Source organism: Oncorhynchus masou, chromosome 6 (assembly GCF_036934945.1).
Source record: "Oncorhynchus masou masou isolate Uvic2021 chromosome 6, UVic_Omas_1.1, whole genome shotgun sequence".
In the NCBI taxonomy this organism is placed as follows: domain Eukaryota; kingdom Metazoa; phylum Chordata; class Actinopteri; order Salmoniformes; family Salmonidae; genus Oncorhynchus; species Oncorhynchus masou.
The window spans coordinates 25,799,561-25,825,203 of record NC_088217.1 but is presented as its reverse complement, the minus strand read 5'-3'; the positions used below and the strand labels follow the sequence as shown (position 1 = coordinate 25,825,203).

At 42.1% G+C, this 25,643-nt stretch overlaps 1 protein-coding gene across 3 annotated transcripts; it reads right to left on the bottom strand.

Moving 5' to 3' along the window:
- Nucleotides 1–105: 105 nt before the first annotated feature.
- LOC135541761 (protein hinderin-like) lies at nucleotides 106–24,235 on the bottom strand. Of its 3 annotated transcripts, none has more exons than XM_064968114.1 (11): nucleotides 24,151–24,235; nucleotides 22,448–22,483; nucleotides 21,881–22,146; nucleotides 21,404–21,504; nucleotides 16,461–16,576; nucleotides 6,706–6,839; nucleotides 5,218–5,858; nucleotides 5,039–5,125; nucleotides 4,759–4,874; nucleotides 4,535–4,655; nucleotides 106–494 (listed from the first exon to the last, which is right to left on the bottom strand). In XM_064968114.1, exons 1-11 carry the CDS (start codon nucleotides 24,203–24,205, stop codon nucleotides 290–292), a joined length of 1,878 nt encoding a protein of 625 aa, XP_064824186.1. In that variant the 5' UTR covers nucleotides 24,206–24,235; the 3' UTR covers nucleotides 106–289. The 3 variants fall into 3 exon arrangements, with proteins under 3 accessions (XP_064824186.1, XP_064824187.1, XP_064824188.1); XM_064968115.1 differs by having other exon boundaries at nucleotides 22,448–22,477; nucleotides 24,151–24,211; XM_064968116.1 differs by lacking the exon at nucleotides 106–494 and adding an exon at nucleotides 2,384–2,521.
- Nucleotides 24,236–25,643: the final 1,408 nt, after the last annotated feature.

Sequence of the window (25,643 nt, the reverse complement as noted above, 5' to 3'; positions counted from 1 at the left end):
AGAAGTTTTACAAACAATGTACCATTTATGTTGAAGTTAAAAGAAATCCATATATGAGTAGAATTATAGCGCATTTAGCTACATGTGGGGACCACTACACAAAGATATTAAATTACAGTTTATTTATATTAAATATAAAAAAAGTATTGCATTACAAACACAAAACGGTATAATGAACAAAATCATGATTGTTTTGGAACTTCATACTGTAAGACAAACAGAAGGCACTGATCTTGATTTTAATTTTCATATTTTTCTCAGGGTACCTACCCCCGGATCCCCCACCCTCTCAGCAAATGAAGAAGATTTCTTCCAGTATCTGGCTCTCCTCCAGGTCCTGCTGGGGGGTCCGGTAGGGGACAGGACGGGAGAGCAGAGCTTGGTGGGCTGGTTTGGGGGCACTGAGGGGGGGCGGGCGTCGGGGAGGGTTGCCTCGCTTGGGCACAGAGATGGGACTGAAGACCTCCAACAACTCAATCAAGGAGGAGTCCAACCTAGAGCAAAAACACAGATGAAGAGAGTAATCAATCAATGAAAACGCATTTGATAACTATGGTAAGTCTTCTTGCTAACATAATTGCAATATTACCTTTGTAATATTGTCCTTTCTTAAAATTAAAACTCTCCAGCATTCATGTTATCCTATTGCTTAACAGGAATTAGACAAGGCACGAGGCCAAAGCATGTCTGTGGCACAAAGCTTGTATTGCAAATGTGTAGTGCACCTCGTATTTGTTAGCATACAGAAGATATGAAAGGATATCCCTATACGGATGAACTGTAAATAAAATGTTTCTGTTTTGTAGTGTCCATTGATGCCTAACACAACCAGCGTTAAAAGTCTAAAGCCCTGGGGTTGACAAGCAAAAGGGCATGAGATGTTACAGATGCAACAGAAAGAGAGTCGAGCGAGGGCGCACAGGGGCATTCTCTACAAGAATAAGAATGAGGGCAGAAATAAATAAACCAAAGCGAAAGATTAAGCTAATAAAGATTCCATCCTTCAGTATGGCTGCTTGATAAATTATTCAGTGTGTACACAGTTGGACGAGTGCATACCAGATAGACAACATGAATTCTTAAAGCACGCTAACATAATTCTCTGCTCGTTTTAAAAAGCAGCATTGATTTGCATCTGGCCGACAGTTGGCATGTGCGGTCAGAGTCTTTTTGTATTTGTTTACATAATATTTCTAGTTCTATTTTCTGTATTTTAACTTCATGGCTTTAATTGGTGCAGAAAGAATGATCACTGTAGTTTTCCATCAAATTATTTAGAAAATCTATGTACAGTACATTGAATGAATCTGTGAGTGTGGAGAGAGAAAACAGAGGGGACACCTATAGGGGATAATACCCGCTGGGAAATAAACATGATTGAAGCTAAAGTAAGTAAATCTGTCTTCTTCATTTGGTCTCCTTCTGCCTGTCAATAGCAGTTAGTGGGGAGAGGAATGACAGTGTGTGTGTGTGTGTGTGTGTGTGTGTGTGTGTGTGTGTGTGTGTGTGTGTGTGTGTGTGTGTGTGTGTGTGTGTGTGTGCGTGTGTGTGTGAGAGAGAGAGATAGAGAACGAGTGGGAGAGAGAGAAACTTTGTCTGGGTTCCCTCTTGAAATGTGAGAATTAGCATTTATATTTGTAGATTTATTTAATGGACAGGGCTCTCAAACAGCAATCCATCAACGGATGACATCGCTGTAATGAATAATGCATCACTTACCGGTGGTCACAATCTATAACAAGAGGAAGGGATTGGGGGGGTGGGTACAGTTTCGGCAAGGGGATTGGCCGAATGGTGAGAATTCTAATGGTTTGGAGGGGCCATGTGTACCAAAGGCCTTCGTTGTTTTACGCAAGGTTCAATAGCGAACGGCCTACGGATATTAATATAACTCAAGGGAGCCTTTTACGATTCTGCTTCACTACTCTCTGTGTATTCACACAGAGAAGTCACAATGACAAAAATAATATTTGCATTAGACAATGACAATTCAAAAATGTTGCTACCCTGCACATCAGACTGGCGGCTAAATTCACCAGACATCTATACTTTCTTGGGTTACTATGAAAGTTTTAACTTGGCTCTCGCAGAACTGCAATTTGTCTATCCACTTCTCCTTCCCTCCCAGTTGTTTCGCTCTTCTCTCATTATACATGGCCATCTTGCCCAGCGCCCCCTTTCATTTTCAGTCCAAACAGTAATCTAAAAATACTATGATGGCAGGCAGGTACATACCGGATGTCAATACCCTGCCATTCAATAGCAAGCAGGCTAGGTGAGTCGAAGGGGGAGGCAGGAGGAGCAGTAGGGTGCAATGGAACTCTTTACTAACATACACGGGAGGCCGGGGATTAACCCCGTCCCATTTAGCGATTTGCACCTTTAACATTCTATTAGTTAAGACTTAATGGTTGTTCGGGTTTGTTGGGGGGGGACATGCGCATCGTAGGGCTTACCCATCAGTCTCATAACATCTGCAAAAGTCTACAGTGTCAGGACGACCCTCGTCAACCTCCCCTCCCTGTAAAACAAAAACCCTTAAAATGACTCACTTCATTGATTCCCTCCACACACACAAAATCAGATTTTTTATCTGAATAATGCAGGAAGCTGCTTCCAGACTGCAGACTACAAAATATTTATCTGTCCATACATAAGCTAGCATTCTCCGGTGCTTGTTAGCCTAAGCAGCTCTGCATCACTGGGGTTTGTTGTTGTCTGGATGAAAGGGCAGTTAAGAGCAGAGCAGGCAGAGGAGATGCACTAGTCTAATCTGACTGATTACAGTCGGTTTGTTGGAAGATTACAAATCAACTCTTGGCTACTATGCTGGTTTGAGGGGTTTAGGAGACCAGAACTGTCTGTTGCTCCCATTTAGTTGGCTTCGATAAATTATCCAAGACAAACATCTGTTGGTTTTTGAACATACAGAGTGTGAAATGTGCAAGACAATCTTGGATGTCTTGCACTGACCTCAGCAAAACTTTTTGTTTTGTTTAAAGTTAACAGTTTAACATTGGATCAAGCGCATAATAATTAAATTATTGAATGGTGAATACAGCGCTTTAACAATGATAAATGAGGTCATTGTTAAGAGCAAACCTCTCAGAAGGACCCAATTGAAATGCCTTCAAAGTTCACTGTTATTATGATCTGTATCCATTATTTCCCTTTGTGGTTTTAATGGCCACCTGCTTGAGTTTACACTGTTCGATTGGCATGGTGGTGGTGGTTACTTGAACCATACTGCATTGTTTATGTTTCACAACATTGTGAAGAGCTGTCCTTCTGGCTGAGTCAGAGACAAGCTGTCTTTCTATTTCATGTTGGCTAGGCTATGGACCAGTAGAGGGAAATTTGGAGTTCACACTTGAAGATCATTTCATATGCAAAGACAAAAATACACTTGCCAGAAGTAAAAAAGGGAAAAAGAAACATAATCCCTTTCCTTAAAAATGACATGCTCATAAACATTTGTCCACAGAATTCTCTGCTAACTAGAAGTGCACACTCAGACACACATTGTCACATGAATTACCTTTCAACAAAAAGTGTGGGGAGGGGGGAGTAATAATGAATTTCCTTCCCTTTTTATAGAGTGTGTCTCACGCTAGTGATTCATTCCTCTCTGCGCTCTTTGTTTCTCCTTCTTCTCTCTCCCCTCTCATTATTGCGAGAGAGCTGGAGAAAGAGAGACAGTGCATCCCCACAGAAGTCTGTTCAATTACCTGCTGCTGGGTCCCAGCTAGACCGACTAATGGAACGCAGCTTGGCTCCTGTCAGCCTCGCCGCTAGCCTGGGAGAAAGCTTAATTTAGCCCATCAAACACTAAGGACCAGTGCCGGCCAGGCCTGCCTCAGGCACCTGCTCCCCTTTCCTTCCTTCCTTCCTTTCCCTTTTCTAACCTGTATTTTGTTTCCTTACCCGTGCACCGATATATTGAATTGCATTTCCCCTGTGCTCGGTTCATAAAAATAGTCTGGTTTGTGTATTTCTAATCTAAATGTTTCCAGAGTGGGTAAGTGGGTAAAAAATGCACTATGAAATGCTGTTGAAAATATAGAACTGCTTTTAAAGATGCTCTGTTTATTTAGTGCTCATAGTGTGTGTGTTAATAATAGATTGTAATAATGTACACATATGATATAACGTATAGCAGCCCGCACACTGATGAACGCTCCTGCTGTTTTACTGTACAGCGTTTTGACCCAAGGTCAAGCTGACCTTACACAACAGACCACCAGGAGCATTCATCGGTGGACAGGGATCTATTCTCTATTCCATCAGGGACCTATTCTCTATTTTGTGTTTACTTTTTGTACCCAGCACCTGCAACTTACTGGATGTGCGTACACAACATTTGACAATAATAATAATAATGTCATCATAAACTACTTTTTGGACAACACACTTTATTTTGACCTTGAGAGTGCTGATAATGATGTGGTGTTGCGGTGCAGTACAGTGGAAACAGCAGTGGTATATGGGATGTAACAGTGTTTTGATTGGGACACCGGGATCCAATGTGGCTTACCTTGCATCGGGAGTCCTACGTAGCGCGGGAGGCATCACTGGTGCTGGGGTGGCTTCGAGTCTGCTATGGGACACCACAAGAGAGGTGGCCATATCCCTCCTGGAATTGTTTTGACAGGGCTCTGCAGATGGAGGACAAAAACAAATGGACTTCAAAACCCTAATGACGGAGACGACATGCCAGGGATGGAGAACTGGCAACCCGTGTATACACACACAACTTACCAGGTAAATGTATGGAGTTTTGCAGGGGGATGTGTGCAGTATGGTCTTTGAGTGGAGGAGCTTCTTCTTCTGCTGTCTCACCCAAGTTCTCTGCATCGTCACACCCTCTCATTTCACTGCAGACACACACACTCAAGCTCACATTCAACTGCTTGGTAAGCTAAAGGCTAGATTACTAGACACAGTGAGTGAGTGAGTGAGTGAGTGAGTGAGTGAGTGAGTGAGTGAGTGAGTGAGTGAGTGAGTGAGTGAGTGAGTTCCATGAGTTCCATGAGTTTACCTGAGTAACACATGTTCATTGGGTAAAGGATCAGTTCCGTTTCTGGACATGGAGTGGCCGAGTTCAGCTGCAGTGGCTTGCTGGAACCTGCAAGAGACACAAAATGAAGTACATGCCCCAATTATTGTGCATATATTGTTAGATGTATTATTTTTCTAAAATATAATTAAATTCAATACCTGCTGTAATCGAGGCGTGTGTGGAGGAGCTGCTGGTTCTGTCTGATCATTCTCTCCTCCTGCTGCGCCAGTCGCGCCTGCAGCCGCTCCCTCTCCACCTCCAGCTGCAGCTTCTGCAGGAGCAGCTGGTGCCTCCTCTCCTCCCAGTCCTCCCGGCCCAGGAGGGGAGCGATTAGGTCCCTCTCTGACCCTGCTCCCTGCCATGCTGGGTCCCCTTCGAGTAGTAACCTCCGGGGTCCAGGTAGACGTCTGCTGTCTTCGGGTGGTTCACCAGAATTGTTGTGGAGCCGTGGGCTGGTGTTGCCCAGTCGAGGGTCTTCTGTGGCCCCCCTATGGGGAAACCCCCCATTGACCAGATGTTCCCGTCTGCTACGGGCTCCTACTCCTCGGAAACCCTGGCATTTGATTGGTCCCTGGGATTGGTTGCTAGAGGAGGAGTAGGGAGGGGAGGTGGCTGAGTGGAGGTTGTCTGAGAGAGAGGCGGGACTGAGGTATGGGACTCTTCCCCTGCCACTTGTCTCTCTTTCTCCTCCGTTTGTCCCTGTTCCTCCAGGAGTGGGCAGGCCCAGGTAGGAGCCATCCCAGGCTGTGGCTATCTCTGCCCTGCTACGCTTGGTGGAGCATACCTCACTGCTGGGGGCCTGTGGAGACAAGAGAGCCACCTAGTCAAATATACCCTTATTTTTTTCTATTGTAAATATATTATTCAATGTTATGCACCTGTACTAAATTTCAGCCTATAGTAAGCTCTATGTGGGCATCAATAAAATCTGAAATGTGTCATGTGTTTGTCTCCAATCTCCAAGTGTATAAGTGGTAAGGGCAAGAGGTCAATTTTGCAGTTAGTTTCCTCACTCTGATAGTCACTCCTTGCCTTCACCCTTTTTAACTTTTCTGTGAGAAAGCAGTGGTCAAGCCAAGATGGACCCGACACCAATACAATGCAGAACTAAGATTTGGGTTTGGGCAAGACTGAGATTCTCATGAAAGTGCTGAGCACAGGGAAACCAAGGTCAATGAAGCGAGAGAGATAAACACAAAGTAAGGTAAAGCCCACCTTCAGCAAGACAAGAGAGTGACTAATTCAGTGTGAGGTCACAGAGCATGCAAACACATTACTCAGTCCCACTGTAGGACACGGAGGATGACAAAGTGATCTATCCTCAGAGCAGGGGGACCCAGGAAGATGTCTCTAAATGGTTACCTTGAGAAAAGCAACCGGTTCTGCTACTTACTGTATGTGGTCATAATGTATAGTGATTTTTTTTACTATTGTGATATCTGATATGCTGTCTAGGTCCAAGTAAGGGTCCTTTAAAAATAAAATGTGTGTGAGTCTCTCTCCCAGTTGGCAGCATTGTGATTGATGGTGAACAGTGGCAGTAGCTTGGAGATGGCTCACCGGGGAAGATTATACACAGAGACACGCACCACTGTATCACACACACTTACTACGCACACTCGTACAGACACACACAGAGTGAGTACCTTTCTGTGGGAGTTGGAGCTGCGGGAGTGGCTGAGCTGGGCGATAGACTGGTTGAGTTTCTCCTGCTGTTGAGAGAGGTACTGCTGGTAGAGCCCTAGCAGCTCCTGGCACTCCCGGTACTGCTGCTGTAGGCCTGGGCAACAGGGGGCTGGGGTTAAGGGTAATATTCTTGTCTTTATTACCTTTTTTGGGATACATTTCAATTGACATTTTGAAGACATCAAATATAACCCCAAAAGGACATCTCCAACCACCACGCCTTCATTAGGCCAGGAAAGTAAACAGAACAGTGCGTTACCTCAAAAAGTTGAAAAGGACAAACTGAAAAGAGCATGATAAAAAGTTGAGGGGCTTTATAGACTTCTCCATCTGGGTCGGCCCAGGCTGAGCAGAGCTGGGCCGTGATGCCAGATCTGTGTGCTAGACCGAATGCCAGACAGAGAGCTGGCACCTGACTGGCGCCACGCTGCAGAAGGCAGGACACAGCTCATCTGGTGCAGAACCACTGCTGGGCATGAGGGTCCCGCTAATGGCGGTGGTGGCACCGCTCGCACACACACCCGGGCTGAGTGAGTAAGGTAGGTACACATATATGGATACATACTCATGCAAGAGTGGCAATGGGGGTAAGAAAGCATGGGATCTCATACTGTGTACTAGGGCAGACCCCACCCCATTGTTTGGTCGATAGGCTGTTGGTCATGGTGTACACGACACCTGTCGGATTCGTGCCTGTCTGAGTGGACTGATCCATTGTGGAGGCTATGGGGGTGGCACAGTCCATCAGTCTAAGACATTTGCTACAGAAATTGTATATGGTTGTATTATGTTTGAACAATGGTGCAATACTAACACTTTTTTTATTTACAGTGGGGCAAAAAAGTATTTAGTCAGCCACCAATTGTGCAAGTTCTCCTACTTAAAAAGATAAGAGGCCTGTAATTTTCATCAAAGGTACACTTCAACTATGACAGACAAAATGAGGGGGAAAAAATCCAGAAAATCACATTATTATTTTTAATGAATTTATTTGCAAATTATGGTGGAAAATAAGTATTTGGTCAATAACAAAAGTTTATCTCAATATTTTGTCATTGCCAACAAAGGGTATATAACAGAGGTCAAACGTTTTCTGTAAGCCTTTACAAGGTTTTCACACTGTTGCTGGTATTTTGGCCCATTCCTCCATGCAGATATCCTCTAGAGCAGTGATGTTTTGGGGCTGTTGTTGGGCAACACGGACTTTCAACTCCTTCCAAAGATTTTCTATTGGGTTGAGATCTGGAGACTGGCTAGGCCACTCCAGGACCTTGAAATGCTTCTTACGAAGCCACTCTGTTGCCCGGGCGGTGTGTTTGGGATCATTGTCATGCTGAAAGACCCAGCCACCTTTCATCTTCAATGCCCTTGCTGATGGAAGGAGGTTTTCACTCAAAATCTCACGATACATGGCCCCATTCATTCTTTCCTTTACACGGATCAGTCATCCTGGTCCCTTTGCAGAAAAACAGCCCCAAAGCATGACGTTTCCACCCCCATGCTTCACAGTAGGTATGGTGTTCTTTGGATGCAACTCAGTATTCTTTGTCCTCCAAACACGACGAGTTGAGTTTTTCCCAAAAAGTTATATTTTGGTTTCATCTGACCATATGACATTCTCCCAATCTTCTTCTGGAACATCCAAATGCTTTCTAGCAAACTTCAGACGGGCCTGGACATGTGCTGGCTTAAGCAGGGGGACACGTCTGGCACTGCAGGATTTGAGTCCCTGGCGGCGTAGTGTGTTACTGATGGTAGGCTTTGTTACTTTGTTCCCAGCTCATTCGGGTCATTCATTTGGTCCCCTTGTGTGGTTCTGGGATTTTTGCTCACCGTTCTTGTGATCATTTTGACCCCACGGGGTGAGATCTTGCGTGGAGCCCCAGATCGAGGGAGAATATCAGTGGTCTTGTAGGTCTTCCATTTCCTAATAATTGCTCCCACAGTTGATTTATTCAAACCAAGCTGCTTACCTATTGCGGATTCAGTCTTCCCAGCTTGGTGCAGGTCTACAATTTTGTTTCTGGTGTCCTTTGACAGCTCTTTGGTCTTGGCCATAGTGGAGTTTGGAGTGTGACTGTTTGAGGTTGTGGACAGGTGTCTTTTATACTGATAACAAGTTCAAACAGGTGCCATTAATACAAGTAACAAGTGGAGGACAAAGGTGCCTCTTAAAGAAGAAGTTACAGGTCTGTGAGAGCCAAAAATCTTGCATGTTTGTAGGTGACCAAATACTTATTTTCCACCATAATTTGCAAATAAATTAATTAAAAATCCTACAATGTGATTTTCTGTGTTTTCTTTCTCATTTTGTCTGTCATAGTTGAAGTGTACCTATGATGAAAATTACAGGCCTCTCATCTTTTTAAGTGGGAGAACTTGCACAATTGGTGGCTGACTAAATACTTTTTTGCCCCACTGTATATATATTTTTTTTAACATTAAATTTACTTTCTCCTGCGTTGGAATAGTGGTCACTGTCCGCAGTTCTGAAACATTTGGGCACTGTTGAATTGGCGCCTTTCCCTAGACCATGTTGGTATGTGCATAATCGCAAAGTTAACCAACATATTGGTGTTAAGAACAATGCGACGGAGGTAGCAGCAGAGTTAGGAGAACAGAAAACAGCCCTTGCCTTAATTGTCTAAGAAAAGTGAGGAGAGAGGAAATCCCCACTTAATAAGGTCTATAAACAATAGCCTAATTGTTAATGTGCCTGGCTTTATAAATCATCCGTATACAGCGCATTCGGAAAGTATTCAGACCCCTTCCTTTTACCAGATTTCTTTTTACGTTACAGCCGTATTCTAAAATGTATTAAATAAATATAATCAATTTAAACACAACGACAAATGACAAAATGAAAACATGTTTAGACATTTTTTTTATATTTATGAAAAATCAAACACAGAAATGCATTATTTACATAAGCATTTAGAGCCTTTGAAATTAGACTCAAAATTGAGCTCAGGTGCATCCTGTTTCCATTGATCATCCTTTCCATCCTACCTGTGGTAAATTCAATTGATTGAACATGATTTGGAAAGGCACACACCTGTCTAAGTGGTCCCACAGTTGACAGTGCATGTCAAAGCAAAAACCAAGTCATGAGGTCAAAGGAGAGCTCCGAGACAGGATCGTGTTAAGGTATAGATCTGGGAAAGGGTACCAAAACATTTCTGCAGCATTGAAGGTCCCTAAGAACAAAGTGTCCTTCCTCATTCTTAAATGGAAGAAGTTTGGAACCACCAAGACTCTTCCTAGAGCTAGTTGCCTGGCCAAACTGAGCAATAGGGGGAAAAGGGCCTTGGTCAGGGAGGTGACCAAGAACCCAATGGTGACTCTGACAGAGCTCCAGAATTCCTCTGTGGAGATGGGAGAACCTTCCAGAAAGACAATCATATCTGTAGCACTTTACCAATCAGGCCTTTATGGCAGAGTGGCAAAACAGAAGACATTCCTCAGTAAACAGCACAACAGCCCGCTTGGAATTTGTCAAAAGGCACTTAAAGGACTCTGACCACAAGAAACAAGATTCTCTGGTCTGATGTAAACAAGATTGAACTCTTTGGCCTGTATGCCAAGTGTCACGTCTGGAGGAAACCTGGCATGATGGTGACAGCATCATGCTGTGGGATGTCACGTCTGGAGGATACAGCCTCAATTCTTCTTGAGTATGACACTACAAGTTTGGCACACCTGTATTTGGGTAGTTTCTCCCATTCTTCTCTTCAGATCATCTCAAGCTCTGTCAGGTTGGATGGGGAGCATCACTGCAAAGCTATGTTCAGGCAGATTTGTCATTCTGAAGAACGCATGAATCAAGGTTGTCCTGGAAGAAAACGTTCTTCCATCTGCTCTGACAACGTTCCCCAACCCTGAGGATTGTTTTTTTCCAGCAGGACAATTCTCCATGCCACACAGCCAGGTCAATCAAGGTGTGGATGGAGGACCACCAGATCAAGACCCTGTCATGGCCAGCCCAATCTCCAGACCTGAACCCCATTAAAAACCTCTGGAATGTGATCAAGAGGAAGATGGATGATCACAAGCCATCATATAAAGCCGAGTTGCTTGAATGTTTGTGCCAGGGGTGGCATAAAGTCACCCAACATCAATGTGAAAGACTGGTGGAGAGCATGCCAAGACGCATTAAAGCTGTGATTGAAAATCAGGGTTATTAGACCAAATATTGATTTCTGAACATTAGTATTGTGTTGTTTAAAATTAATTTTATTCGAGGTATGACAACACTGTATATTTTTTGTTATTTTGACCAGTTGTCATTTTCTGCAAATAAATGCTCTAAATGACATTGTATTTGACATTTTGGGGAAATGTTGTCAGTAATTTATAGAATAAAACAAACATTTTCATTTTACCCAAACACACCTATAAATAGTAAAACCAGAGAAATGGATAATTTTGCAGTGGTCTCTTCATTTTTTCCAGAGCTGTATATGCAAACCCCCACACAGAGAATTTGCAATGAACCTAGCAATGAAACACATTACCAAATCCTCACCTGTAGTCACCCACAAAGATGGGTACACAGTCTCAAACGCACTCCTACCAACCAACTACTACCCATAAACCTCCCTGCTCCAGGCCATATATTTTTATGGGTGGGCCATCGCCCCTGGCTGATGAGTTTCTCAACACATCACCTTTAAAAGTCCCTGATTTAACAGCAAATGAAAGTTTCAAAGTGAAGCCATATTGAAGTAACAGTCTGTGGAAGGATACGCTAGGAGAAAACACTTTGGTGTCGGAGGAGTTCAATCAAGCCTGGGAAATGAAACGGAGTAGAGCAAGAGAAAGACTTCAGATGAAGTGGAATGAAAGTGAATGCCCTGTCGACAAATGCTCCAAAGCTTCTTTCATACACTCTACCGGTAAGTAACACCTGAACCGTCTGTCTGCATAAGGCTGTTTCTCCACTGACGTTACGTCATAGCAATCATAGGGAGTCATGACAACTGAAGTTATGTTATGACACATGGCTATCAAAACTCGACAGAACCGGCCAAACATTTGTTTCAATTCCCATGTCAAGCAATTCATATAGGTAATATAATGTCCTCTGGGGTAACACTTTTATTCAAAGGAATCTAATACATGTCAGAGTCAACCCACACAAATCTGGTCTTGCAAGCATCATGCTCCAACCAACAGTCATTGCAACCACAAACAATACCTATCCCGATTATAGGATGTGGATGTTCTGAGAGTGTAAACAACACACCTACGTTAAAAAACATTTTTGGGCAGACGCAGACCCGCCTCTCAAGGCCTGGTAATCTAAGACGACAAGAGCGCAATTGATAAGGTTCTATTCCAATGCCGAAAACAGTGAACAGTGAGTCTTGGGCATGAGCCAATCCGAATGCCCACCCTCTTCAATCAAAGCGGTAGCAACTGCTTCTTCTGCCCCTCAATCCAAAAATATACAAAATCAAGACTTTGCTTTCGAAGGCTTCAGACAGGGCCTGTCAAAATTATTCATTCGCCCCGTCAGGCCACGCACAAATGAAATCACTTCTAGGTGGAATAAATGTGCACAGGAGAGGAATATTTTCAAAGCCGGCCATTTTTGCACTGTGCAAAATGGACTGGGTGTGTGTTAGGTCACGGTGATGGTTAATTGATGAAAGTGTACAGTTAGCATGACTGCCTTATAGCCAATACAAATAAACCAGTTTACAATCAACCCAACCAAAAACCAATAAATATACTTGCTAACAATCACTATAGCTTAAGGTTTACTCAGTCTATTGATGGTATTAAAAGGTCTAACAAAAATTGTGACAAAGAAAATTCTAAGTTTAGCCCTTTAACCATTGCCTAAGGGAGGAGGGTAGAGACACTTATTTCAACCACGGCCACTGACAGAATAGTAAGGTAATTGATTAAAAAAGAAGTGTTATTTGTGAAGCACAAACTCAGAATTGATATCTATCCTTTTTACCTCTCCAAGACATCATGCCAAGGAGAAATAACCAACTACAAGCTTATTCAAATCTTACATTTTATTCAGCACTTGAGCTCCAAAATGGTCCTGACAAACAACATTTCAACAAGAACGCTTTCACTCATCTCTCATTGCGGGTCTTTAGATAGGAGAGATATACACATCCTCCCCTTGATAACCTGACTCTGGTAGATAAGACTGTCATGGAATTAGACTTTACAAGTCTTCCCCTTGTCTGTTTGCCTTTGGTGTCTCCTTAACCTTTAAAAGATCCATCTGGAACCCTACGTCTCAGAACTCTTTACGACTCCGTGTGTGCGTTAAAGACCGGTTATCCCCTCGGGGTGCTTTAATCAAAGGGTTTTCCCCCCTAAAATTTGTTTTTAATGGAGTTTAGAAGTTTTGTGTAAATGCCAGGTCTCCCAGTCAAAGTGCCTTTAATTGAGTTGTGCTTTTCTAATTTCCCAGCTCTGCTGCCAATTGTGCAATTTACCAACCGGCGATTACTTTTCATATTTCGCAGCGTTTTCCCCCTAAATTGACGGCTCTCACGTCGGTTTGACCTGAGTGGAATCATTAAAGAGGACATCAAGGAGGGTGGGGGGTGCAAAAGTAGAGGAAACAGGGTAATTACGGGATGCTGTTGGAATTATAGAAAAGTTGCCAGGTCAGGCCAAGAGACTGAGCCTGACAGTGTTAGCTCGCTTAGAATCAACAGGTGGTGCTGTAACTGGTCATAAAAAGGTAAGAAACTAAAGTTTGTGGACAACCTTTTAAATTAGTGGATTCAGCCATTTCAGCCACACCTGTTGGTAACAGGTGTATAAAATTGAGCACACCGCCATGCAATCTCCATAGACAAATATTGGCAGTATAATGGCATTACTGAAGAGCTCAGTGACTTTCAACATGGTACCATCATAGGATGCTACCTTTCTAAACAAGTCAAATTTCTGCCCTGCCAGAGATGCCCTGGTCAACTATAAGTGCTGTTATTGTGAAGTGGAAATGTCTAGGAGCAACAACGGCTTAGCCCCGAAGTGGTAGATCATACAAGCTCACAGAATGGGATCGCAGAGTGCTGAAGCGCGCATAAATATCTACGGTTGCAACTGCCTCTGGAAGCAACATCAGCACAAGAACTGTTCTTTAGGAAATGGGTTTCCATGGCCGAGTAGCCGCGTCGGCGTGCTTTACACCACGCGTCGGCTGGAGTGGTGTAAAGCACGCCGCCATTGAACTCAGGCTAGGCCCCTCAGTTCCGGTGAAGGGAAATCTTAACATTACAGCATACAATGACATTCTAGACGATTCTGTGCTTCCAACTTTGTGGCAACATTTTGGGGTAGGCCCATTCCTGTTTCAGCATGACAATGCCCCCGTGCACAAAGCACGGGGCAGCTGTTATAGCAGCAAAGGGGGACCAACTCCATATTAATGCCCATGATTTTGGAATGAGATGTTCGATGAGCAGGGATCCACATACCTTTGGTCTTGTAGTGTATGACAGAATTCAGTGCATCAAGAAGAACAAGATTACCAAGACATGAGAGAAGAGCAAATGCCACAGTCCCACAAGATAAAACGTCAGAGAAGGAAACGGTTTCAAACACTGAATGTAATCCACAGTGAACTCAGACATGGGGCAAATGTCATTTTAAAATGTCAAGACGTGGCCAAGACTCAAAATCGTGGAAAAAGCAGGAGGGAATGGAGGTACGTGGGCATGTAATAACGCTCATGGAGTATCTGTCATACCACTGAGGTTTGCAGTGGAGATATCAAGCTGTATGCAATGCTGCCCCCTGCTGACAGATAGGAATAGTTTTTAATTATTTAGTGGCAGACTGGGCTGCAGTGTGTGCAAATACACATGGCTGTCTTTTAAATCAGTGACTGATACAGACCTGGGAAGGCAAGAGAACACCGGCAGGCACTGTGGCCCTCAAAGACTGGATTTGAGGATACTTCACACAGACAATGCTAGTCAGATAGGCCCTCTGTATTAGAGGTCGACAATTATGATTTTTCAACGCCTATACCGATAATTGGAGGACCAAAAAAAGCCGATACCGATTAATCGGACTATTTTTATATATAAAATATAGATTTGTAATAATGATAATGACAACAATACCGAATGAGCACTTATTTTAACTTAATATAATACATCAATAAAATCAATTCAGTCTCAAATAAATAATGAAACATGTTCAATTTGATTTAAATACTGCAAAAACTAAGTGTTGGAGAAGAAAGTAAAAGTGCAATATGTGCCAGGTAAAAAAGCTAACGTTTAAGTTCCTTGCTCAGAACATATGAAAGCTGGTGGTTCCTTTTAACATGAGTCTTCAATATTCCCAGGTAAGACGTTTTAGGTTGTAGTTATTATTGGAATTATAGGACTATTTCTCTCTATACCATTTGTATTTTATTAACCTTTGACTATTGGATGTTCTTATAGGCACTTTAGTATTGCCAGTGTAACAGTATAGCTTCTGTCCCTGTCCTCGCTCCTACCTGGGCTCGAACCAGGAACACAATGACAACAGCCAACCTCGAAGCAGCGTTACCCATGCAGAGCAAGGGGAATAACTACTCCAAGTCTCAGAGCGAGTGACGTTTGAAACGCTATTAGCGCGCGCACCGCTAACTAGCTAGCCATTACACATCGGTTACACCAGCCTAATCTCGGGAGTTGATAGGCTTGAAGTCATTAACAGCAGAGCTGCTGGCAAAACGCACGAAAGTGCTGTTTGAATGAATGCTCACGAGCCTACTGGTGCCTACCATCGCTCAGTCCGACTGCTCTATCAAATCATAGACTTAGTTATAACATAATAACACACAGAAATACTAGCCTTAGGTCATTAATATGGTCGAATCCGGAAACTATCATCTCGAAAACAAGACGTTTATTCTTTCAGTGAAATACGGAACCGTTCCGTATTTTATCTTACGGGTGGCATCCACAAGTCTAAATATTCCTGTTACATTGCACAACCATCAATGTTATGTCATAATTTTGTACAATTCTGACAAATTAATTACGGCCTTTGTGAGGAAGAAATTCTCTTCACACAGTTCGCAATGAGCCAGGAGGCCAAAACTGCTGCATATACAGTCATATATACATATACTGACTGCTTGCACAGAACGCAAGAGAAGTGAGACAATTTCCCCACTTAGAAGAAATTCATGTTAGCAGGCAATATTAACTAAATATGCAGGTTTAAAAAATATATACTTGTGTAGTGATTTTAAGAAATGCATTGATATTTATGGTTAGGTACACATTGGTGCAACGACAGTGCTTTTTTTGCGAATGCGCTTGTTAAATCACCCGTTTGGCGAAGTAGGCTGTGATTCAATGATAAATTAACAGGCACCGCATCGATTATATGCAACGCAGGACAAGCTAGAGAAACTAGTAATATCATCAACCATGTGTAGTTAACTAGTGATTATGTTAAGATTGATTGTTTTTTATAAGATAAGTTTAATGCTAGCTAGCACCATACCTTGGCTCCTTGCTGCACTCGCATAACAGGTAGTCAAGCCTGCCACGCAGGCTCCTCGTGGAGTGCATTGTAATCGGCCACAATCGGTCAAAATTGGTGTCCAGAAATGCAGATTACCGATTGTTATGAGAACTTGAAATCGGCCCTAATTAAATCGTCCATTCCGATTAATCGGTCGACCTCTACTCTGTATGTCTGTGTGCATCCATGGAGAAAAGGATACTCTCTCTCTCCTGTACAATGAGCTGGTTCTGCTGCTCCAGCTGTAGAATCTTGCACTCAAAGTTCTCCTGTTCATCCTTCAACCTCTGTACCGACTCCTCCTTCTCCTCACTGACTCTGGGAAAGAAGAGGCGGAGGGTCAGGGATTATAGCAGTGTACCCCCTGAATAAACTTAATTCTTGAGAACATTTCTTAGGGCTGATCCCATTTAGTCAAGTGGTCGATATGCTGTTGGTTGACTGAGATTTCTTTAGTCGAGCAGTTGCAATTATATATATTTTTTTTCACGGTGCAAAAGACATCTGTCTGATTCATGCCTGTCCAGTGGACAACTCCATTGAGGCGACCACGGGGATGGCACAGTCCATCACTCTAACACATGTGATACTGAAATTGTACATGGTTATATTATGTAAAAATAATGGTGTAACACTAATACATCTAATATTATTTTATAACAAATGTGCTTTCTCCAGCGGTGGATATGGTCTCTGTCCACGGTTGTAAAACAATTTTCAGTGCACCGTATAATTGGCGCCCTTCCCTATGTTGTGCATAATAGCAAAGTTAACCAGAATAATGGGTGGGATTGAGAACAATGCAGCGGAGGCAGCAGCAACAGAGAAGAGGAAAGAGCCCTTGCCTTAGCCTAATTGTCTAAGAAAATTGAGGAGGAAACCCCGCCTTAATTAGGCCAATAATCAATCGCCTAACTGTTAAATGTCCCTGGCTTTATAAATAATCCATATACAGTATCAGTCAAAAGGACATACTTACTCATTCCAGGATTTTTCATTATTTTTTACATTGTAGAATAATAGTTAAGACATCAAAACTATGAAATAACACATATGGAATCATGTAGTAACCAAAAAAGCATTAAAAACATCTAAATATATTCTATATATTTGAGATTCTTCAAAGTAGCCACACTTTGCCTTAATGACAGCTTTGCACTCTTGGCTTGCTTCTGTTGCCTGTTTGAGAGTTTAATTGCCTACTGATTCCGTGAGCACTTAAGCCTCATGCAACGGAAAAAAGTTTGATTTAGCAATTTCACAGATTTGGCTGTTTTTAAGATTTGCTCTGCTATAATAAAGGCTTTACAATTGTTTTTCGTTACAACCGACTGGTATTACTTTGAATTTATTTAGTGTTGTATACACATTTACATTTACATTTAAGTCATTTAGCAGACGCTCTTATCCAGAGCGACTTACAAATTGGTGAATTCACCTTCTGACATCAGTGGAACAGCCACTTTACAATAGTGCATCTAAATCATTTAAGGGGGGTGAGAAGGATTGCTTTATCCTATCCTAGGTATTCCTTGAAGAGGTGGGGTTTCAGGTGTCTCCGGAAGGTGGTGATTGACTCCGCTGTCCTGGCGTCGTGAGGGAGTTTGTACACTATTCCAATCACGCAGAAAAATATATATAGTAATCCAACACCACTTTGTCACACATATACACGCAGCTCTCACTCCTACACCCACCTTTTTCTCGATCTCATTATTGTTATTATTACAATTATTATTATACACATCATTATAATAAGTAATGTCGTTATGATTAGTCGGCTTTGTATAGTTGCCTTGTATAACCATCATTGAGCTGTAGGCCTAAGAGCGTGGCCTGTCTAGTCTTAATACCGTAACTTACTAAGGCCTAAATTTCAATATACTGTATAGGCCACTGTATCAATCAATCATTCCTTCATGCCATCACACAGCATAGGAGACATTCATGCTTTGAAATGCAATCAAGCATTTTTGTTATACAATTAAATAAAGGGAGCTTTCATTAATTAACTTAAACAATAAATAAACCTGCAATGTAAATGTTTTTAGTCTGCTGTAATAAAGACTATATACAGTGCCTTGCGAAAGTATTCGGCCCCCTTGAACTTTGCGACCTTCTGCCACATTTCAGGCTTCAAACATAAAGATATAAAACTGTATTTTTTGTGAAGAATCAACAACAAGTGGGACACAATCATGAAGTGGAACGACATTTATTGGATATTTCAAACTTTTTTAACAAATCAAAAACTGAAAAATTGGCCGTGCAAAATTATTCAGCCCCCTTAAGTTAATACTTTGTAGCGCCACCTTTTGCTGCGATTACAGCTGTAAGTCGCTTGGGGTATGTCTCTGTCAGTTTTGCACATCGAGAGACTGAATTTTTTTTCCCATTCCTCCTTGCAAAACAGCTCGAGCTCAGTGAGGTTGGATGGAGAGCATTTGTGAACAGCAGTTTTCAGTTCTTTCCACAGATTCTCGATTGGATTCAGGTCTGGACTTTGACTTGGCTATTCTAACACTGGATATGTTTATTTTTGAACCATTCCATTGTAGATTTTGCTTTATGTTTTGGATCATTGTCTTGTTGGAAGACAAATCTCTGTCCCAGTCTCAGGTCTTTTGCAGACTCCATCAGGTTTTCTTCCAGAATGGTCCTGTATTTGGCTCCATCCATCTTCCCATCAATTTTAACTATCTTCCCGGTCCCTGCTGAAGAAAAGCAGGCCCAAACCATGATGCTGCCACCACCATGTTTGACAGTGGGGATGGTGTGTTCATGGTGATGAGCTGTGTTGCTTTTACGCCAAACATAACGTTTTGCATTGTTGCCAAAAAGTTCAATTTTGGTTTCATCTGACCAGAGCACCTTCTTCCACATGTTTGGTGTGTCTCCCAGGTGGCTTGTGGCACACTTTAAGCGACACTATTTAACTTTAAGAAATGGCTTTCTTCTTGCCACTCTTCCATAAAGGCCAGATTTGTGCAATATACGACTGATTGTCGTCCTATGGACAGAGTCTCCCACCTCAGCTGTAGATCTCTGCAGTTCATACAGAGTGATCATGGGCCTCTTGGCTGCATCTCTGATCAGTCTTCTCCTTGTATGAGCTGAAAGTTTAGAGGGACGGCCAGGTCTTGGTAGATTTGCAGTGGTCTGATACTCCTTCCATTTCAATATTATCGCTTGCACAGTGCTCCTTGGGATGTTTAAAGCTTGGGAAATATTTTTGTATCCAAATCCGGCTTTAAACTTCTTCACAACAGTATCTCGGACCTGCCTGGTGTGTTCCTTGTTCTTCATGATGCTCTCTGCGCTTTTAACGGACCTCTGAGACTATCACAGTGCAGGTGCATTTACACGGAGACTTGATTACACACAGGTGGATTGTATTTATCATCATTAGTCATTTAGGTCAACATTGGATCATTCAGAGATCCTCACTGAACTTCTGGAGAGAGTTTGCTACACTGAAAGTAAAGAGGCTGAATAATTTTGCACGCCCAATTTTTCAGTTTTTGATTTGTTAAAAATGTTTGAAATATCCAATAAATGTCGTTCCACTTCATGATTGTGTCCCACTTGTTGTTGATTCTTCACAAAAAAATACAGTTTTATATCTTTATGTTTGAAGCCTGAAATGTGGCAAAAGGTCGCAAAGTTCAAGGGGGCCGAATACTTTCGCAAGGCACTGTATTTATTTCATTAGAACAGACTCTGAGGTACACTTATTTATTTAGTATTGTTTACACTGTTCCAAATGGTCAGAAATAATAATAATATTGTAATCTAACAGCAACTGTTTGGCACACATAATACTCTCGCAATGCTAGCTCTTATACCCTCCTTTTTCTTGATCTCCGGTAGTTTCCACAACTAAGTCAAATGTCTTCCATAGATCTGACTTCCGCTGTGACCTAAATTGCTTTCTACCACCTGAGGAACATTGCCAAGGTACGGCCGCTTCACTCTCAGGCTGATGCAGAGAGACTCAGCCATGCTTTTATTACAAGTAGGCTTGACTACTGTGATGCTCCCCTGTCTGGTCTACCCAAGAAATCCATTGGTCAAAACATACAAAATGCTGCAGTACGGGTACTGGCCAAGACCAGATGGAGAGCACACATTACACCGGTTTAAGGTCTCTGCACTGGCTGCCTATGAGTTTTATAATTCATTTTAATATTATTCTGTTGGTTTTTAGACATGCTTTTAAGTTATGTACCCAGTAGGTCGCTCATGTCCTCTGGCATTGGCCTTTTAATTATATCAAAGCCTAGGACCAAGAGGCATGCAGAGGCAGCCTTTCATTATTAGGCCCCCAGCCTCTGGAATAGCCTGCCAGAGAACCTGAAGGTGGCTGAAACTGTGGACATATTTAAAAGAGATCTTAAAACACGTTTTTAGCTTTGCTTTTCCTTGTAGTGCTTTTTAGTTGTTGAGTGTGTCTCATTCTTTTGTTTTTTATCCTCTTATGTTTGTTGTGTAGTAAATATTTCAGCTTTTATTTTCATTGTTTTTATTTTTCCTGTAAAGCACATTGAGTTGCACTCCATTTCTGAAATGTGATGTATAAATAAAGCTTGATTTGATTTCCCTCCTTAGCAACCAGTAAACAATCGGCCGTTTCAAGTTTATTTTTTACTTCCTCCACATCCATTTTGCTGTCACGTGTTACTGTGTTCGGAGTTTCTTATAACCAATTGATTGATGTGATAATGATAGGCTATAGGTCAGGCTCTGTTGGTCACATGCATGCGATATTTACATGTTTCACGTAAAGAGAGCAGGGCCATTTTTTTCATAAACAAATTAGGGATTTCGGGAACAACTTTTTAGTCAGAAACAAGAAACTAAATGGCTGAAATTACGTTGTAGCTTCAGCACGGATAGTGCAATAAACACTTGCTGTGCTGTGGTGCCTTTTCAATACAGTAGGGAGGAGAGCGAGACAACATGCACCAGTAACACAGGCACTCGCTGTATTTTTTTTAACACAGTGTGACCATCAGGCTCCTTTTTGAGTAATTTGTGTGTGTTAATTATTTAATCAAATAGTGTCAGACAAGCTCAGTAGATATGCAGTTGATTTTATTCAAACACATAGGGTGGTGTGATGAATGATGATGAATGAGCAGTTACCTGGCCAGCTCCTGGATGAGGTTTGCGATGCGCCGTTTATCCTCAGGACAGAGGTCCTTCAGAGAGGCCCTGCTCTTAGCCTGGGTCACCTCAGAGAGTGCCTGAGCAAAAAACAGTTTTTTTATGAATCACATAAAACAGAAAGCCTTAGATCATGAAAAAAAGAGTACAAAACAGTGCAGTATATTGAGTGATACTACCCTATTGAATGTCAGCCTGTTTCTGCTTTTTTATCTTACCTGGTTTGGCCAAATTAGCAAGCATTGTTTAATCAGGCATGAGATCAACTTAGAACATCTGAGAAAAGAGGGCCAATATCAATTTCAATCAGAAATGTTTGATTCATCCACATCCCTGTTGAATGAAGAAATAGCTGTGTACCCAGGCTTTATGTTTGCAAGGGCCTGTTCCGACTGGAGAGGCTATTAGCTAGTAACCAGTTAGGGTCAAGGGAGAGGTCCCTCTTGGCAAACCTACCTGCGAGGTGGTGAGGAGATGCTGCCGAGTGGCTGGGCTGGGGGATGGGACTGTGGCTTCAGGTGCGATCTGGAGCTGTCCTCTACCCATGGAGGACTCAGAGACAGAAGCCAGGGAAAGAGGCTGGCCTCGCTTTTTATTGCCACATCCCAGAGGAGCCTCTCCTCGGATCTGACAGCCATATTTGGCCCTCATTTTCACCTTTCTTTCACTGCTGTTGGAGCCCGACTTAAAAGCTGTCCGAAAGTGTCCCTCTTTGTTCACTCCTGAGAGACAGAAACATGGAAAATGCAGTAACATTTTTTTATCTTTATTTAACTCGGCAAGTCAGTTAAGAACAAATTCTTATTTTCAATGACGGCCTAGGAACAGTGGGTTAACTGCCTGTTCAGGGGCAGAACGACAGATTTGTACCTTGTCGGCTCGGGGGTTTGAACTTGCAACCTTCCGGTTACTAGTCCAATGCTCTAACCACTAGGCTACCCTGCCGCCCCATTAGCAGTTAACAATAGGAAAAGTGGTCAGAACTATCTCACACATGCCTTTGACAAGTGCTAATGTCCTCACCTGGAATGAACACCACAGGTTGGTCTTCATCTGATGCTGTGTGAATTGAATTAGGAAATATATTTGATGGTCTCTAACAAGACCCTCACTTCAATAAAAATCAGCATGTTGTAATTGGCTTAGGCAACCAACTGAACTGGGTTCAGAAAGTGGCTGGCATTTGTTTATTAGCCGACGTTAGCCAACTTCCCAAAAATAGAAAGCGGACACCTAATTAGTTAACTAGGCAAAATTAGCTACATTTTAAAATGTTAGTCATTTGTTCTTATCCAGAGCAACTTACAGTAAGTAGTAAGTGCATACATTCTCATACTGGTCCCCCAAGGAAATCGAACCCACAACCCTGGCGTTGCAAGCACCATGCTCTCCCAACTAAGCCACACCGGACTACAAACATTTGAATAGGTATTTCATTGGTTCTTCATTCATTGGTACTTCATTACCAGAAGAAATGGACCCTACCGCTACGCTTATTTACACTGAGCTCAGAACACAATCATGGTTACATTAAGACACTGGAGCAAGCGCGAGATATTGGTTGGAAATTGTACCTCAAAGCAGTTATGGGACATGCCACTGTACTTCAAATTGTACCTTTATCTACACTACTCCATCGAAAAGATTGAAATACTGCTAGTTTTCCCAGGACAAACTGCCCTTTTCGTCCTTATGCTAGCTACCAGTAGCCACTATGGAATGACACATTGTGTTGAACAACAAAGGAGTTGATTGGCTGACACTGCCATTCCAAAATGGCTATGGTGGATACTGCTAGTTAGCATGAGGATGAAAATGGCAGTTTTCTGGGAAAACTAGCAATATTTCAATCTTCTCAATGGAGCAGAACAAATCAAAAATGTGGAATTCAGTGGCCTATCCCATCCTTACATTGAATTCTAAGTCAGGCAGAAATAAGCATTTTAATTTGGAATAGATCCACAGGAAAGTATAATTACAACTTTTTCATATTTCTACCACCTGGAGCATGCTCAGAACCATGTAAACATGTGCACAAGCTCCACAAGTATGAATGCTTCTTCCTGTGCATGTATTTTTATGTTGTGTGTACACTTCAGGTGATATAAATCACCGTACTGTGAAAGTCTTACTTACAAGTCCTTAACCAACAGTGCAGATCAAGAAGAGTTAAGAAATATTTACCAAATAAACTAAAGTAAAAAAAATAAAAATAAAGTATTTAAAAAGTAACAATAACAGGGCTATATACAGGGGACACCGGTACCGAGTCAGTGTGCGGGGGTACAGGTTAGTTGAGTTAATTTGAACATATAGTGTACAAAACAAATGGGGGGGGGGGGGGTAAAGCTGTTATGGAGGTCCTAGACTTGGCGCTCTGGTACTGCTTGCCGTGCGGTAATGATTGCGTTCCGACCTCAATGCAGTTCAAGTCTTAAAGAAGTGTAACGGTAGGGTCGGTATCTCCTGGCAAGGTATATCACATCACAGCTACCGATCAGTTTTCCAGCCAGGTGAGAAACCACTTGCTAGCTAACGTAAACTAGCCAATTAAATCCAGATTTGCTAAAGTTAGCTAGCACAATTTAATGTTTATAGCTAGTTAGCAAATTCAACACACAACACCCGACTTGTTAGTTAAACGTATCCAACCTTCATCAACATACTGACAATATTAACTATAAGATACGGGGGCTGTCTTTGATAGAAACCAAGTAAAAGGATACTGTCATTGATCCAAAAAAATCCTGAGTCGTTCTTTCCCATTTCTGCCGCAGCCATATTGAATCAACCGCCACTCACAAAATGCCAAGGATTGCCATGTTCTTCTTCTTTGGGATTTGATTGGCGGTCGGATCCAACTTTTATGTGCATACACCGCCACCTACTGTACTGGAGTGTAAAGCCAGGCACGGTCGAACGAAATTAAATTATCTTCATTCGTCTTGTTCCTCTAGTAGTCTAAGAAGTGAAACACCACCATATACAGTCATTAAAAACCCACTACCCCATTCCACTACTTGACCCTATCTCCTCTTGCACGATGCCAACGGCCTGGGAGGACGGGACACCACCCCTCAACACACCTTGTAACTTTTCTGACGTCAAATCTCGTATACCCAAATACATCTCTGCAGCTGCCACTACAAAATATATTTTCTGTGATTTATGTTCCATTTCTGCAATAGAGTTGATAACCATTGCTATGAACGCTAAGAAGCCAACCTAACTGAATAATAGATAGGCAAACTATTTTGCCTATCACTTTGTGCTGGCACAAATCTACTACTCAGCATACGACACCTTCTACACTTCTCTGACTCTGGCCACTTCAACCTGCCTCTTTCAGGAGGTGCTGTGTTGAAGCCACCAAACAGCAATTTTGGTACTCATCCTCCACTGTAAAAAAAAAATATAATAGAAGCTATAGAAATGCATGTGTTAATTCAGTTTTGACATGTTTATTCTATTACAGACACCTTAATGCATACTTTTGAATTATATGTGAACTAAACATACAAAAATAAATATAAAAATATTTTACTTTTAGAGTACTAATGTTACTGTCCCCACTACAACAACAAAACACTTTGCGTGTCTTTTTGTGTCTTTTTGTCCTTGAAATGTTTTATTGAAATACTGTAGAATTCCATTAATTCCAGTGGAGGACTGCTCCTAATGGGGAGTCCCAATTTGGCCGGCCGGTGGTTTCAAAGCCTCTCAATGGCCAATACATTGCACACGCAATCCAGGGTTTATATACATTATGGGATAAAAACAACAATGTAAATCAGGGGTCTTCAACCTTTTCTTGCACAGAGACCCCGCCCCAGGCAAATTAGCAACCTAGGGACCCCCAACCTATACAGTGCATTCGGAAAGTATTCAGACCCGTTCCCTTTTTCCACGTTTTTCTACCGTTACAGCCTTATGTTAAAATTGATTAAATTACATGTCTTTCCTCATCAATCTACACACAATACCCCATAATGACAAAGTGAAAACAGGTTTTTAGATTTTCTTTTGGAGATGTATTAAAAATAAGAAAAACAGATACCTTATTTACATAAGTATTCAGACACTTTGCTAAGAGACCTGAAATTGGGCTCAGGTGCATCCTGTTTCCATTGATCATCCTTGATATGTTTCTACAACTTGATTGGAGTCAACCTCTGGTAAATTCAATTGCTTGGACACGATTTGGAAATCCACACACCTG